The 17,384-nt window shown below is 36.4% G+C and overlaps 1 protein-coding gene across 11 annotated transcripts in view; it reads left to right on the forward strand.

Moving 5' to 3' along the window:
• Positions 1–17,384, forward strand: part of TTC7B (tetratricopeptide repeat domain 7B) — a 327,704-nt gene that overhangs the window by 248,884 nt on the left and 61,436 nt on the right. For all 11 annotated transcript variants that reach the window (XM_051977396.1, XM_051977400.1, XM_051977401.1 and 8 more), the window contains one exon: positions 3,572–3,774. In XM_051977396.1, coding sequence (XP_051833356.1) covers positions 3,572–3,774 — 203 coding nt within the window. The remainder of the gene's footprint in view (positions 1–3,571; positions 3,775–17,384) is intronic.

Here is a 17,384-nt window from a genome sequence, read left to right on the forward strand (position 1 = left end):
GAGATAATAAGTATAGGAAATATTTTACAAAGCCTTAAACTGCTCCATAAATTTCTTGTCATTCACAGATTTGTTCTTTATTCATTTAAGAATAAGATATGTAATAAGTGTTATGAAGACTATCAAAAATACTTAAAATAAAAATTTTATTACATTTCTAAGTGGAAATATCCAAAGAATCTCCACATTTTCCTTTGTTGTGGAGTATACACTAGTGATTTCCAATATAAATGTTTCTGTAGCCTAGAACCCAAATTCCCTGGGTCAGGTCACCTATGATCATCAGCCACATTCCCCATTTCCTGACAGGGGTTACTCCACACCCAATTTGAGATTTACGTCATTATAAAATAGAAGAACAAGTAAAATGGCAGCAATCCCATACTGTGTGGTTCACTTGTAGTGATCCATGACTATAACCAAAAATATCTGAGTTCTATTTTCAGGCACAGTTCCTGTGGAAATACCAAGTAGTCTGAGGAAATAATTGCCTTCTTCCTAGTTTAACAGAATCAGATCCAGGCCACCAATAGGCATGCTTCTTTAGAAAGCTGGAGGGGGTAACTAGTGTTTATTGAGGGACATAGTGATTTGATAGAAATTGTGTGAGAAAATGCATTAGAATGGAAAGAGGCAGGTGGCAAAAATATAGTTAGGTGACCATTGCAGTTGTCTCTGTGAGAAGTAAACGGGGTCCTTTAGTAAATTGATGGCTGTGAGGCTACTGAGAAAGGAAGTGATGCAGGAGATTTTGTGGAAGTTGGAATGACAGTTTTGCAACTAATTAGTTATGTGGGATAAAATAATAAAAAGGTAAGGGAAATGGCTAAGATTGTGAAGCTGGAAGACTGGAAAAGATGGTGTGACCTTCATAGAAATAGTTAAGATCAGAGGAAGGATGTTTGGGAAAAAGAGAGTACGTTCTGTTTTGAACATGTTGAGTTTCAGATATCTCTGTGATACACAGTTTGAATGTGCAATTAGTTCAGGGTAGAGACTTGAATTGGAAATTTAAACCTGTTCATTTATATAAAGATGATAATTAACCCATGAAAGCTAATGAAATCAACAAGAGAAAGAATATAAAGAGAAGAAAGAAGAAGACTCAGGACAGAAACTTGAAGAGCACCCCACTTGGGGTACATGATATGGATGTTGAGAGAGAGAGAGAGAATGAGACAGAGAGAAAGAAAGAGAGAAAGAGAGAGAGAGAGAGAGAGAGAGAGAGAGAGAGAGAGAGAGAGAGAGAATAGTTAAAATCAGTATCATGCAAAACCAAAGGAGAGAGTAGCCAGGAGAGAGTAGCTAAAAATGTCAAATGTAGCTAGATGTAAAAGAATTAGAATTTAGAAAAGATTATCTAATTAGCAGTTAAGAGACTATTGGTAAATTTGAAGAGAACAGGGTCAGTTGTGTGATTTGAGTTTGGAAGCCCAATTCAAGGGGTTGAGAAATGAATGAGAGCATGGGAAGGAGAACTTTGGGTATTAGATGGAGGATTAATTATAGGTGAGGCATATGCATGTTTGCAGAATTCAGAGAAAAACTCAGGAAGAAATTGGTGAAGTGGGGAGATGGTTATAGGTGGCAGTTTGTTGGCAGAAAAAAGGAAGAGATGGAACCAAATTGAGAGAGGTGAGTCTTGATGAGAAGGGCCTTTTTTTTTTTTTTTTAATTATAGCTTTTTATTTACAAGTTATATGCATGGGTAATTTTACAGCATTGACAATTGCCAAACCTTTTGTTCCAGTTTTTCCCCTCCTTCTCCCCATCCCCTTCCCCCGATGGCAGGTTGACCAATATATGTTAAGTATGTTAAAGTATAAATTAAATACAACATAAGCATACATGTTCTAACAGTTATTTTGCTGTACAAAAAGAATCGGAATTTGAAATAGTGTACTATTAGCCTGTGAAGGAAATCAAAATCAAAAATGCAGGCAGACAAAAATAGAGGGATTGGGAATTCTATGTAGTGGTTCATAGTCATCTCCCAGAGTTCTTTGGCTGGGTGTAGCTGGTTCAATTCATTACTGCTCTATTGGAGCTGATTTGGTTCATCTCATTGCTAAAGATGGCCACGTCCATCAGAATTGATCATTATATAGTATTATTGTTGAAGTATATAATGATCTCCTGGTCCTGCTCGTTTCACTCAGTATCAGTTTGTGTAAGTTTCTCCAGGCCTTTCTGAAATCCTCCTACTAGTCATTTCTTACCAGTTCCATATTATTCATATACCACAATTTTTTCAGCCATTCTCCAATTGATGGACATCTACTCACTTTCTAGTTTCTGGTCCCTACAAACATTTTGGCACATATAGGTTCCTTTGCCTTCTTTAGTATAAGCCCAGTAATGACACTGCTGGATCAAAGGGTATGCACAGTTTGATAACTTTTTGAGCATAGTTCCAAATTGCTCCAGAATGGCTGGATGTGTTCACAATTCCACCAACAATGTATCAATGTCCCTGTTTTCCCACTTTTCCTCCAACATTCCACATTATCTTTCCCTGTCATTCTAGCCAATCTGACAGGTGTGTAGTGGTATCTCAGAGTTGTCTTAATTTGCATTTCTCTGATTAATAATGACTTGGAGCATCTTTTCATATGGCTAGAAATAGTTTCAATTTCTTTGTCTGAGAATCATCTGTTCATATCCTTTGACCATTTATCATTTGGAGAATGGCTTGATTTCTTATAAATTAGATTCAATTCTCTATATATTTTGGAAATGAGATCTTTATCAGAACCTTTGACTGTAAAAATGTTTTCCCACCTTATTGCTTCGAAGGGCTACTTCTTAATCAGAGATTAAAGAGAGGAGGGAAGGAGGTGATGTCAAAAGATTTGGGGGTATAAATTTGGGAGGAGTTTATGGCCTAGGGCATCACTTTCCTCAGTAAAGTATGAAAGAACATTCTCTGATGGGGAAAGTGACTTACCAGGATGTAAGACAGAAGTTTGCTACTGGAGCTTTTTAGCTTCAGAATTATAAAATAGTCCTGAGGGTTAAGTCACTTTAAGTTCCTTGAACATAGTAGAAGTTGAGTAAATATTTGTTTACTTGAATTGAGTTTAATTCACTTGAATTCCTGCTGTGATTGGGCCCTTTGTACTTGCTCTGCCATAAGAAATCTGACAGAGACACAACCCAGTGGTCCACAAGGCCATGTCCTTTCTCAGATGATACTGCCAAAAGCCAGAGTGGTAGTTGTCCTCCTCAGAGGGCAGGGACCTGAACCTTCCTAATTTTCCCTGACCATCACGGGGAAGCACTTTTCAATCTTTACAAATGTCTGCCACAGACATGTTTTTTTTTTTTTTTTTTTTTTTTTTTGATTGAATTAATAGGCAGAGTAAATAATACCAACATCCAGGTTCCCTTTGAGGACTTTGGTTGAGTTAGGTCCCTGCTTGTTGGATTGTTCCTTTTCCAGATGGATTCCTTCCAATAGGAAGCTGCCTGGTTCCCTAGTGGAAAATCAAAACCTATCCACCAGTGTAAGGTGCGGGGCAGAAGAGCTGTGTTGATGTGTCCCATCCTGTTTGTGCTCTTCTCCTCCCAGCCGAGGTCTACATCGGGATTGGCAAGCCCGCAGAAGCGACAGCCTGCACCCAAGAAGCAGCCAACCTCTTCCCCATGTCTCACAACGTCCTCTACATGCGGGGCCAAGTCTCCGAGCTCCGGGGAAACACCGACGAGGCCAGGCGCTGGTATGAAGAGGCCTTGTCCATCAGCCCCACACACGTGAAGAGCATGCAGAGACTGGTGAGTCTGGGCTCATGGCCTCCTGGGGCTAGGGCTGGGGCTCACCTCACCAGCACTTGGGAGTTCCTGTCTCTTTAAAAGAGGAGATTCTATGAATTGAATTGCTGTGGGCTTTGGGTTCTCTCTGCCAACTCAAAGAATCTGAAAATAAGGGATTTCAGCTTTATAAACAGCTGCAGTTGTCATATGTATATAAGTTTGAGCTTTTAATTTCAACTAGAGAGAGAAAGAATTGCTTGTTCTTAAACTTTCTGTGCTGTTGCTTTACCTTTGAGGAATTTCCAACACTTTTGTTCCCATATAGTAGCTATTCTGGAGAATTTCCTGGGCATTCAGGTCTACATCTTAAGTATACCCAGGCCGCCATCTTGTCTCATACTATTCACCTTTTTGAGTCTTTGACAAATGAGGGACATTTACCCCCCCCCCCCCCCCCCCATACTCACACAAAGGGATGGACAGTTCCATTGATGATATAATTACTTTTCTCCTTTCACTGTGGAGGTAGAATTGTGGGTTATGATGAAATGATGTGGACTTTTTAACCATCTAAGAATTACCAAAGTTAAAGGTAAGTAGGTAATCTGGAAAGAACCCATTTTCTACTTTGATCATGAGTTTGTTGCAAGTGACATGCTTATTATTTCACTTAGACTATCCTCTTCAGGGAATTTGAGCCATAGGTCAAGGATAGCTTCACTGGGCCTATTTTCCTTCCTCTCTGAAACCTCAGGAGTTATTTGGGAACCTGATTCTTTGGGGAATTATCCACCACTCTATCATGTCCATAACATGTCATAATTTTGGATGGTTTTGGAATTGAATACTTCCAGGAAGGGGAGTAGATTGAATTACCTCTGTTCCTTGGAAAAGTCATTTGACCTACCTCAAAGGGTTTTGGGGAGAAAAGTGCTTTGAAAACCCTCAAACTTTAAATAAATGTAAGTATTAGTCCTTTCTAGTTGGTCATTTAAAATATTTACTGAATGCTTCCTATGTGCCAAGTACTTTTTTAATGAAATTCTGAAATTGAACCTAATTAAACAATTATTGAGAATAACTGATATGCCCAAAAGTCAGAATCACTTTTTTTTTGGGGGGGGGGGGGGTGTATGTGTGCATGTATATACATACATATATATATGCTGTACACATTTATACACACACACATAAAATACACACGTGTCTATATGAAGATAGAGCTATATGCCATTTTGTGAAAATATATTATTCTTTCATTTAATATGTATGCCAGGACCAGAGGTCCTATTTCTCTTTTAACATCTGTGGCTTTTCCAGTATAAGCTAAAGAAGTTCTATAATGTTACTTAGATGCCTTTGATATCATCAACTCGCTGGTCCTAGCTCCTCCTAGATGTCAATCAGAAGGGGCTGGTGTGGTAGAAAGAATCCTGGGGTTGTTAGTAACCAGGAGATTTGTTCGAGTGTCTGTTATGACACATATTGTACCTTCATAAATTTTGAACTGAAATGGGTCTGAGAGGTTTTCTAATCCAGCCTCCCTAATTTTACAGATAAGGAAATGAGACCCAAAGAGTTAGATGACTTTCCCAAGATCACATAGTTAGTAAATGGCAGAACTGGAATTTGAACCTGCTTTCTGTGAGTCCAAATCCTACTCTGCTTTCACTGGTGATTTTGGCTAACTACCTTTCTTTTTGGTCCCCAGTTTTCTGGTGTGCAAAAAAAAAAAAAAAAAAAAAAAAGATTGGAGTTGATGAACTTTTAGATCCCTGTCATCTCTAAAACCTTATGATTCTATCTGTAATAAATAATGAAAAACTTTCATGAGAGGAACTTTGAAAATTTTACAGCTTTCATTAGTTGATTAGTTCTCACTGTATTTTAAAGTGATGAATATTTTTAAAATGGGAAAACTTAGGAAAAATAAGGATTTTTTTAAGCTAAAATTTGTATGATAGCATATTTATCTTTTAAACTTCCCTTAACATATCTCTGCAGCTTTATAAGTAATTTAATATAATATTATTACCTGTGGCTTGTTTGATTAAAAGTATTAGGTGACTATTAATTTTTGTTTCACTATCACAAGGGGAATTTTTATAAAGCCCTTTAAGATACTGCAGCTATCACCAGAGCATTCAAAACAGCTATAATCAGCTTCTTGTACCCAACCTTTTTATTCAGAAGGATAAGTGAGTTTCTGCCTAGGTACTTATGAATTATTCAGAGAAGTATTTCTCATACATCCCTAAGGGGAACATATGAGACAAAAGATCAAATAGGAGAATCGCAAAGGGAAAGTTTTATGTTTCACCTTTGCAGCTTTTCAAGACATATGAGCTCCCAGACAAATGCCAGAAGCTTCATTTTCTGGCAGAAGCAGGTGGTGGACCTAAAACAGGAAAGCTGTGTGGAATGGACTCTACAGATAACCATTTGGGGATTTTCCTTCTGAGTCTGTTGGAAATTAGTGGCTTTAATTTTGGGGTACTCTCCAGACTATGGAAGGTACTAGCTCTTCTCAGATTTTGCCCTATGGAAGATTTTTTCAAGATATTCCCCCACTATGTTCCCTTGTACTCTTTGGCTTAGCCATCATGAAATGTCCAAGAGCTAACTAAATTGTAGTTAAATTTAGTCCCTTGACACTGTGAACTCTTTGAATATTTATTGCATTTGAGAAAGATTTTTGAAACATAAGGTTTCTTAATTTCAGAGACCTGAGCTTAGGACTCCAATATAAAACTTGAATGGTTACATGGAAATTTTTTTCTTGGTTGATTTGTAAAGAAGGAAAGATGGGTTCTATGCTCCCTTAATTTTGCCCCAGGAAAGTATTTTCAGTACAGTCTCCGGAGTTCTGAGAGGATTTTAGCCAACAGTAAACCTGGTAGCAAAGAGTGTTTAATTCACACCATTTCTACCATTGTCTTTGTGGTTGAGAAATACTTAGAGCATAAATGTTCTCAAGAGGAAATTGAGCTCATTAGAGCATATATTGTTCTCCTTCCCCCTTCTAGTCCCTTATCTGAAAACTTGGAGAATGCATGAAGTTTGTATTGCCTCTCTGTAGGGTCTTTAAAGAAAATAGGAAAGAAGAAACACCCCCCCAAATTAGGATGGTCTTTAGGGCATGGAGTCATTGTATTCAGATAGTGATTTTAAGGAATTTGCAGGAGTGTCTCATTGAAACCTAGGATCCAGCAGAACACGATTAAAGATGAAGATTTAGCACATAAAGGAAAGCTGGGAAGCTGGGAAGAGGATAGAAGGTAGGAAGATAGATACCACTCAGAGGACAAGGCTGCAGGTGAGGAAGCAGAGCATAATGGAGAATAACTTGATCTGAGAAAAAAATACGTATGGCTGGGACCTCTTGTGAAGTGGCCCTCTACCCAGGGACTCTCCAAGCAAGAGAACAAGATCCAGCTCAGAAAGATCTCTCTTTGCATATGTATTATGAAAGGTATTCATTTGCTATCTTAGATAAAAAAGTAACTACATGAAAATATGGAATGAATTTAGTCTTTATTGCAAAGTACACTGTATGTGAAATATAAATATTTGCATGAATGTAAATATTTTTATTGTGTCATGAGGACTGATTTTAATAAAGATGAGTCTTACAGATGTTCTTAACTTGACATAAGGAAGATAAACAGAACTCTAAATCGGTGGTTAATTACTGTCTTTAGCTGTAATATTAACTGATATTTGGTCTTTTGCCTTGGTATATGTTTGATTTCAGAGAGAGAAACAAAAAGAGAGTTATTAGTCTGATAAAACAGTGTCTATACTGTTTGGAAGAGTCAAGGCAGAATGAAAATAAAAGAGTGTAGGAAATTAGTGTCTGATAATGTATAACAAACAGATTATTTTCTCCTAGGAAATCTGTAGACATATATTAGTTTATTTTGCATAAATATACAAAATTTACACGTTGTATTTTAAAATCTCTGTCTCCAAGTCCCTGATAGTAATTGTTCAATCACAGCAATTGTATAGAACAAACTCAATCTGGTTTATGGGGAAGGGTTGGTTCTGGAACGTGAATAACAATAGTCTAGGGGAGGATGGCTTCCTCAGGCAGTTTTACCCAAACTTGGCCCATTTGCTTAGTATAGCCAGATAGATGACCAGAATGTGTCTAAAAATGGGAATATCTGGTAGCCCAATGATAATGTCAGTATTAGCTTTTAAAGGAAATTTATGAGATCATATGGTAAAGGAAGAACAAAAGATTTCAGATGAATTAAACATGGAGAAGAGCCAGGAAGGTTGTATGTATGCGAACTGATAAGAAAAGAATAATAATGAAGGGAAAAGTAGAAGTAAGGGAGGAATCTGTGAATTTATTCTAGAAGTCAGTATGATGCCCAGCATTCTTTGAATGCCCATGACAGAGAATAGGAATGAAAAAGAAGCACATGTTTGGGGCAAGCCTGTGTTTGTTGAGGTGGACACCTGGGAAAGTAAAAGTAGCTAGAACAGGAGCTTTGGGAATTCAGCACCATAACTTTAGAATACTAGGAGGGTGGTGGGAGTTGGGGTCAGGAGCAGAGATGTTTAAATAGACATAAGAGTAATGAAGCTGAAAAGTCAGTGAGTTGAGTGAAGGTTCTAAATGAGAAAATGAGGGGAATTGGGCAATATACAGTAAGTGAAGGGATGACAGTGGGAAAAACTAAGAGACAAATTCAATAGAGGAACAGAAGGAAAATGAGAATTAGACAATGTAAGTGTTATTTCTATTATTTCTAATAGATAAAATTGAAAGAGTAAAATTACTGAGCTATCATCTATCTACTGGAAAATCAAAGTTTCCAGGTCAGTCTACCTTTTTTCTGCCAAGAGCAAATATTTATGTTGAATATTTATAACATCATTCACAAGCAATACAAAATTACCAACTTAAGCAGTGGGAGGTGCTTGTATCTAGCTCTCAGCTCATGGTTGTGTTAGCAAATAATTTTGCTAGTTTTACGTGGCCTGTGGGCCAGGCATTCCCTACTCCTCTTATAGACTAAACTGAAACTGGAAGATCATCATTCAAAGAAAAAGTAGAGTTACTAGCAAATTCTAGTGAAAATGGAAATATAAGAAAAATTAAGACATAAAGAGAAATATTTAGAAATGAGAATAAGTTAACCTTGAAAGATTTGTGAAAGTGAATGTGGTTCATGAGGGTATTTTGCATTATTTCTTTATATAGGAATGCTTTGGAGCCCTTTTAATACTGAAATGAAAAGACATATTTACATCTACATACCTTCAGGCTTTAAAGGGTCCATGATTTGGTCCTATTAGTATTTTTTGTTTTCCTTAATCTTTTTTTCTGTCTTTGCTTCATAGTGAATTATTGGGATATGTCTCTAGTAACACCAATGGATAGGAATGTGATAAATATTATTTAATGTTAAGTAATGATGTTAACATTCTAAGAAGATTAAGCATACTATTGACAAATTTCTGAAGAAGAAACTAGCAAAGTATTTGAATAAAGCAATTGATTATGAAATATTGAAAGATCTTTGTAATATGCTAATAAAGAATTTGAAAGGAGAAATCTTTAATACATATGATAAAGTATTCTTTACATATACATATATAGTATATATATAATATGATACAGTGTTCTTTAAATTCATTTAACAGTTTTAAAGGTTGATCAAGAAATAATCATGAAAGTATAACCAAATAGATGGCTTTCCTAGGAAAAATGAAGGGCCATTGGGTGGTTTTCAAAATTCAGTTCCAAAGAGAGATCTAAAGTTGAAGCTTTTTTTTTTTTTTTCAGTTGACTTCTAGTTGCAAAGCCTTGTTTACTTTGTGAAAGTACTTCTCCTTTTACTTATAGATAAACCTAAATGTGGTAGGAGAGTTAAAACTGAATAATAGAGGCAATTTTTTTTCTTGGCTGAACCTATCCTACATTGTACTGCTCAACTCCAAAGCTTTGTTCATTCTTTTTCTCTTCTCTCCTTCCCTTTCTTCCCTCTCCTTTTTATTTATTCAGAAAAATCCATCTGTTTAATTTTCCTCTGGAGCATTTAGTTATGATTCTTAGACAAAATTGCTTATGTCTGATTTTTCTGTAGTTGGCACAGTGTTTTCCAATTTGTTTTCTATTGGTGGAAATAAAGAACATAAAATCAATGGAGAGCCTTTCACAGAGCACATCAAGGGGAATGTTTCCCTGAACATCTCTCCAGATTTTGCTCATCATAATTGTTAGAGAGCCAGTATCACACCCCAAAGTACACACACAGTGATTGAGATGAGAGGAAAAGGTAATGCTTGAGATATTCAGCCAGTCTTAAAAAGATTGTCATTGATCCCTTCTGTTACATACTATGATTAAAGCATAGACATAATTAAAGTAATGATGTATGATTGAAACATCTTTTTGCTTTGAGATGCTGTTAGAATTAGATTGCTTTTTTATCCAGAATGTTTTAGTATTTCTTTGTATATATAGGAACAGAGAAGGATGGCTGGAAAATTAAAAATATATATATAATATAGTACAGAAGACAGTGTCTTAGTTTGTATAGAGGCAGCATGATTTGAGTGTAAAGAGGCCCACACTTGATATGAGAAAGCCTGTTACTCACGAAGATTCTGAACTTAGACAAAGCTCTTAATCTTTCTGATCCTTTGTTTCCTCATTTGTAAAATGGAAATAACAGTTTATATTGTGATAAGAAAAGTGCTTGTGGACTCCAAAGTAATTTGCCACTGAAGGTGACAGGCTTCCTGCTAAAGAACTTATAGTCTGATGATCAACTTTTTTAGTCAGAATTACTCAAAGAACAAAGGCTAGGGTATAAGAGGGGTTCTTAATCTGCCTAATAGAGGAAGACTTCACAGTAATGGAAACCATTATTCTTTTTTTTAATAGCTTTTTATTTATAAAACATATGCATGGGTAATTTTTTAATACTGACCCTTGCAAAACTTTCTGTTCTAAATTTTTCTCTCCTTCCCCCCCATTCCCTCCTCTAGATGACAGGTATTCTAATACATGTTAAAATATATGTTAAATCCAATATATATTATATCTATCTATACATATCCATACAGTTATCTTGCTACACAAGAAAAATCAAATTTAGAAAGAAAAATAAACTGAAAAGGAAAACAAAAATGCAAGTGAACAACAACAGAAAGAGTGAAAATGCTATGTTGTGGTCCACACTCAGTTCCCACAGTCCTCTCTCTGGGTGTAGATGGCTCTTTTTATCACTGAACAATTGGAACTGGTCTGAATCAATTCATTGTTGAAGAGAACCAGGACCATCAGAATTGATCATCTTTTATAGTCTTATTGTTGCCATATATAATGATCTCCTGGTTCCACTTATTTCACTTAGCAACAGGTCATGTATGTCTCTCCAGGTCTCTCTGAAATCATCCTGCTGGTCATTTCTTTTAGAACAATAATATTCCATAACATTCATATACCATAACTTATTCAGCCATTCTCCAATTGATGAAGCATCCACTCAGTTTCCAGTTTCTGGCCACAAAAGGGTTGCCAGAAACATTTTTTGCACATGTGGATCCTTTTCCCTCCTTTCAGATCTCTTTGGGATATAAGCCCAGTTGTAACACTGCTAGGTCAAAGGGTGTGCACAGTTAGGTAACTTTTTGAGTATAGTTCCAAATTGCTCTCCAGAATGGTTGGATCTATTCACAACTCCACCAACAAATGCATCAGTGTTCCAGTTTCCCCACATCCCCTCCAACATTCGTCATTATCTTTTCCTGTTATCTTAGTCAATCTGAGAGATATATAGTGGTATCTCAGAGATGTCTTAATTTGCATTTCTCTGAACAATAGTGATTTAGAGCACCTTTTCATATGACTAGAAATAGATTCAATTTCTTCATCAAAAAATCATTCATATCATTTGACCATTTATCAATTGGAGAATGGCTTGCAAATCATCATTCTTAGACTATTGAAGCATTATTTAATTTTATTTATAAGTTTCAAAATGAAGGGAAAGTGTTTTTTTCTTCTTAAGGTGGGTAAGATACTTTAGATGATCAACCTTTGTATACTTTATTGTTATTGATAATGTAACTGCTAAATTTGAAAATTCATAGGCCCTAATTTTTTTAGTTCCAAGAGAGTTTGAAAACAAAAGCCTGAGGACTGATTTTCAGATGGATTGAAGATGAGATTCCTGCATGGAATGAGAGGTCCTGTGAGATGATATTTAAGGTCCCTTTGTCCCTTCCAGGTTTCCTGATCTTTTCCTCATTTAGCTTAGTTGATTGAATATTTTTGGGTGCCAGGATAGTGACTTTTAAACTTTAATAATTTTTAATAGGTTTGATGGAAACAACTTGCATCTTTCTGGTAATAAACAGATAGTAAATTTTCTTCTCAACACTGATAGGGACTTTGGCATAAAACACTGTTAAAAGTATTTGAAGTTAGAAAACCTGCATTAGAATCTTAGCTCTGCATTTACTGGTCAGGCAGCTCAATGAATCTCTTTGCGCCTTCATTTCCTCATCCATAAAATAGGAATAACAAAACCACAGGGTTTTTGGTGAAATGAAAATGTAGTCCATAAATCATGCTGTAAATACCATTTATTATTATTGCCTTATGATTTGTGGTTACAATATTTTGTCACAAAATATGAAATTCCTGCAGAATGTAAGGTTATTGACCCCTGCAGGAAGAACTGGGAGAATGGGTAGAAGAAGTGACATGGGACCATGGAAGGAGCTCTGTACTTAGGTGGGCAGCACCTGGATTCAAATCCAGATTCTGAGAGAGTCAGACCAGAAGTCCTCCAAAATCAGGTCTAGATTTCTGAACTTAAGTTGTAATGAGGAAAATTTATACTTAATGTAAAGAAGAATTTGCTGTCATATTAGAGCTATTCAAAATTAGATTGGGCTGCCTCAAGAAGAAATTGCTTTCCTTTCATTGGGAGATCTTTAAGCAAAGACTAGATATCTAGTTGTTGAGTCTGTTGGAGTGGGGGTTGTTAGATTCTGTGGTCTTTGGGGTGCCTTTCAGCTAACTAATTAGAGCATCTGCTGTGGGTTAGGCATTGTCCTTAACCCTTAATTTAGATATTCCTTTCAAACCCTAAAAGTGATAAGCTTTAATAAATCTTCAGTTGCAATGATACTCGGTGCTTTAAGTCTGTAGCCTGAGTTAATGAACTTTAAAGGTGCATAGGAATTTGATGATTAGAGTGTGGGCACTGAATTGCTTATCCTCCTATAATATCAACAAAGACTTCTTTCTTGCCTACCAAAGAGGAAGGAATGAGCTGTGAACATGCCAGGTGACTTCCCACCTTCTTATTGGGCAGAGACGAGGACAAGTCCCATTGCTTAGCAGTGCATCCTGATGGAGAAAAGCCGTCACCTTCCCTGTGTCATCCCCTCAGCACTGATTGGTGGAGACAGTTTCAGACCCACAGCCAAGAGCCTTGGGACTAGCGTTGTCCCCCAAGTGCCAGACTAGTTTCTAGCGGCCAGCCATTATTGAGGAGAAAAGGCTTATGTCGCCAGCAGCAACAGTTTCCAACCAAATGCCAAGATAGACAGATGGACGGACAGAGGCGTCACAGACCATTGTTATCTCAGGACTCATTGCCCTATCCTCCCTTTTCATTCTTTATACAAAGGATGAAATGCATAACTCCTACAAGCCACCCAAGCTGGAGCAACAAGGTTCCTTGGGAAGACAGGAAGCCTCACCTTAGCTATCACTAGCCCTCATGTCCTGATGGAAAACCCAGGAGTTTAGGAATAATCCTGATTCCAGTGCTGTGAGGGAAGCCCACCCTGTGGAGAGGTTGCAGCCTGGCAGTCCCTTTGACATTTGCCCACGGCCTTAGCTCCTGAAGACCCAGAAATCAAAGTGTATGTCACCAAGTGACCTTGGTTCACCATCAGAAACTGAAGTCATTTTATCAGTGATATTAAAGAAGTATCAGAACTATCTGCTTTGCTTTTATACCCTAAGGGCCCTGGAACTTTTCTATCTGGCTTGTAACTAAAATTCTCCAGATAGGGCTTTTCCCTCCTTGAGAGCTGGATTGCTTTTCTGTTTGGATTCTTAGCTCTAAGCATTTCATGGAAGAGATAACATTTCTGTTGGACCTTAGAGAAGATGGTTTAGAATTCAGCAATCTAAGAGGGACTAAACTAAACAAAACTGTGGAGTCAGGAAAGTTTCAGCTGTGCTTGGCTATCCTGGTTTAACTATATCATAAAGTTATATGATGAGCAATAGATTGTGAAGAACCTCAAATGCCTCGCAGAGAAATATGAACTTTATTTGGGAGGCAGAGAGCGCTACTTGAAGACATATAACAAATTGAACTTAACTCAAATTTGCATGGCACTTGAAATTTCATAAAGCACTTTCCCCACAATAGTGCTGTGGAAATAAATAATGTAAGGGTTATCCCCTTTTTACAAAGAAGGAAACAAACTTCTGGGCCTTATAAGAACTAGTAAATATTAAAGTCAGGAGTAGAGCCTTAATTTCCTAATATAAAATTCAGTGTTCTTTTCACTACACTTTGCTACAAAGGAATGACATGACCAAATTGATATGTAAGAAAATTAGTGTGGAAGTTATATAAATATAGTAGAATGGGGAGATAGTGGAAATGGGAAAATTTATTAGGAGACTGCTATAATAATTCACTTGTGTCTGGAGGGTCTACCTATATCACAAAGCAGTGGATCTTAACCTGAGGTCTGATTTTAAAAAATTTTTTTCGATAGCTTCAGTATACTTGTTTTCTTTTGTAATGATATGTATTCATTTTTGCATTTAAAAATATTCAGATGATGGATCCATGGATTTTACTAGGTTCCTAAAGGGGACAGTTATAAACAAAAATGATAAAGAAATGAATTGTCTATGAGAAATATTTTGGAGATGGAATCAATAAAACTTGGTAACTGACTGAAAGAGGAAAATGAATTAAAATGAAGAAATAAAGGTAAATGAAAGTTTTGAACATGGAAGATCAGACTGGTACTCCCAGCAGCAATTGTGAGGTCAAAAGGAGGTGTCCATTAGGAGGAAAGATAAGAAGTTGAATTTTGGATATTTTATTTAAAGATTCCTTCAGTAGATTCCTTAAGCCACATCTGTGGCTTCTACTTTTAATTCCGTATAACATCTGCTAACAATCCATTGAGAATTTTTTGAAAGAAAGAGAATCAAAAACACGAGAGGTCTCTCGGTGACTATAATTTTGAAATAATGAGATTGGGGTCAGTGTCATATCCAAACTTTTTTTTTTTTTTAAATCTCCCTCAGTGCTTAGCACAGAATTCCACATATTATAGTTGTTTAGTGGATATTTAATGAATTGAAGAAAAATCCCAGAGTCTTTAGGAGTGGGTTCCTGCATATTTGTCAGTTCAGCTTTTGATTGATCCCATCAGACTAAAAGAAATAGAAATGAATCAGATGATATACTTCAGCATGATGTAGCAGTTTAAATGCCAAGCTGTAGCAACGAGGGAGGAAGCCTGCTGGCTCTGTCTTCCTTGGCTGCAGAATTAGAATGCATTGTAAAAGGGACACTCAGTGCAAAGATTTATGTGTGGTTGACGCAGATATGACTCTTTTTATTTGTGCTTCTCCTGTTTAGACATAGCTTTAGAAGTGGAAAGGACCTCAATGTCATCTGTTCTAGCTTCCTTTCTGCTATAGGACACTTACTCCTGAACATTCTGGGTGATAATAACCTTTGGCATCAGGGCTTTGCTTGGGATGGAAACTGGACCTGAGATTTCACTGGTCAAGGGAATGTTTGGTGAGGAAACATCTTCTACTCATGTAGGTCATCAGTACCCCCTTCTGCAGAGTGACCTGGAGGACCAACAGGTCGAGATTTGTCCAGAGTCATACCACAAGTGTGTCAATGATGAGACTTGTACTCAGGTATTCCTGACTCAGAGATCAGCTCTCTATCCACTGAGACTCAGGCTTCACATTGATTTGCTATGTGACTCTAATGGACTTAACAGGTTTTTTGGTATTTAATTCAGTAAACATTACACCAACAATAAAATTAAAGCCTACCTTTGCCTGAGTTTTGTATTAGTGGCTTCTCCTCTGTAAAGAAGAGAGTAATACAACATATTTATTAAGTATTTTTATGGGGAAAAGGGTTAACAAGTTAACACTAAAACTTTTGTGACTACAATTTGGAATTTCAAGAGTTGATTTCTTCAATATTACAATTTCTAAGTCACATTTCTTTCATTTTGCTGAGGAAATATAAGTAAAATACTCATGTGATCATTTTTAGCAAGTTAAAATAATAATTTACATGTTACCATATATAGAAATTACACTACTAAAAGTTAATATTTTGAAATATTCTGGATGTTTTTACCAAGCATTCCGCATTAGAAAAATACTTGTTTGTAACATACCTTAAAAAAAAAAAAAAAAAAAAACAAAAAAAACAACTTTTTCTCATGCCACCTAACATAGATTTCTGCATACAATTGGCACTTACTAAATGTTTATTGAATTCTTGCCCCTTTGTTGGGCAGATCTAATTGTTAGAAAAGTCTTTCTTGTATTGAAACTAAAATCTCTCTTTTTGGAACTTCAACCCCACTGGTTCTTGTTTGCAATCCCCAGTGATGAAGTCACTCAATTAAGGGACCAGGCAAATGAATGATAAACAATGGCAATATCTTTTCAGGTAGCTATTTTCAAGCTTCACAAGCTTCCACATGGGGTAGAGGATAAGGAATGAAGAAGGATTGTGTGTGTAACAGTTTTATTTCAACAGTTGCACTGTATATTGATTTTTGCTCTCTATAATAAGGTTCCAGGGAATTTTGGTTCATATGGATTTTATGTTTGATTGATAGCAATCACTGTTCATTTTTTAAAACAGCAAAGTTTCAGTTATTTGCCCATCTAAATTATTTGTCTAAACTTTTGTTCTAGAAGTTTGGAACCAAATTCATGTACTTCCTTTGTGCAGTGCCAACCTGTCCCAATTCAGTTCAACAAATTATTTTTTGTTAATCTGTCATGTTAAAGACTCTGTGCTGTGTGTTTGGAGAAATAAAAAGATAAATAGAAAACATTCCTTTCTCTGAGGGAGTCTCAGGGGAAAGGCTGAAACAACCATTTATTTATTTATTTTTGGTAGTGTTTTATTTTTCCAAATACATGTAAAAATAGTTTTTTCAGCATTCATTTTTGTAAGACTTTGTATTCGAAATTTTTCTCCTTCCTTCCCTTCTCATGACAGCAATCAACCCGATATAGGTTAAATATGTTCATTTCTTTTAAACATATTTCCATATTTGCCATGTTGTGCAATAAAAAACAGGTCAAAAGGCAAAAAGAAACACAGGAAAGAAAAAAACTAACAAATAAAAAAAGGTGAAAATACTATGTTTCTATCCATATTCGGTCTCCCTAGTTCTTTCTCTGGATACAGATGGTATTTTTCATCCCAATTCTATTGGAATTGCTTTGAATCTCACCACATTGTTGAGAAGAGCCAAGTGCATCCCAGATGATCCTTACGTAATCTTCTTGTTTCCGTGAACAATGTTCTCTGGGTTCTACTTGCTTCACTCAGCATCAA

The sequence above is a fragment of the Antechinus flavipes genome, chromosome 2 (assembly GCF_016432865.1).
Source record: "Antechinus flavipes isolate AdamAnt ecotype Samford, QLD, Australia chromosome 2, AdamAnt_v2, whole genome shotgun sequence".
Classification (NCBI taxonomy): domain Eukaryota; kingdom Metazoa; phylum Chordata; class Mammalia; order Dasyuromorphia; family Dasyuridae; genus Antechinus; species Antechinus flavipes.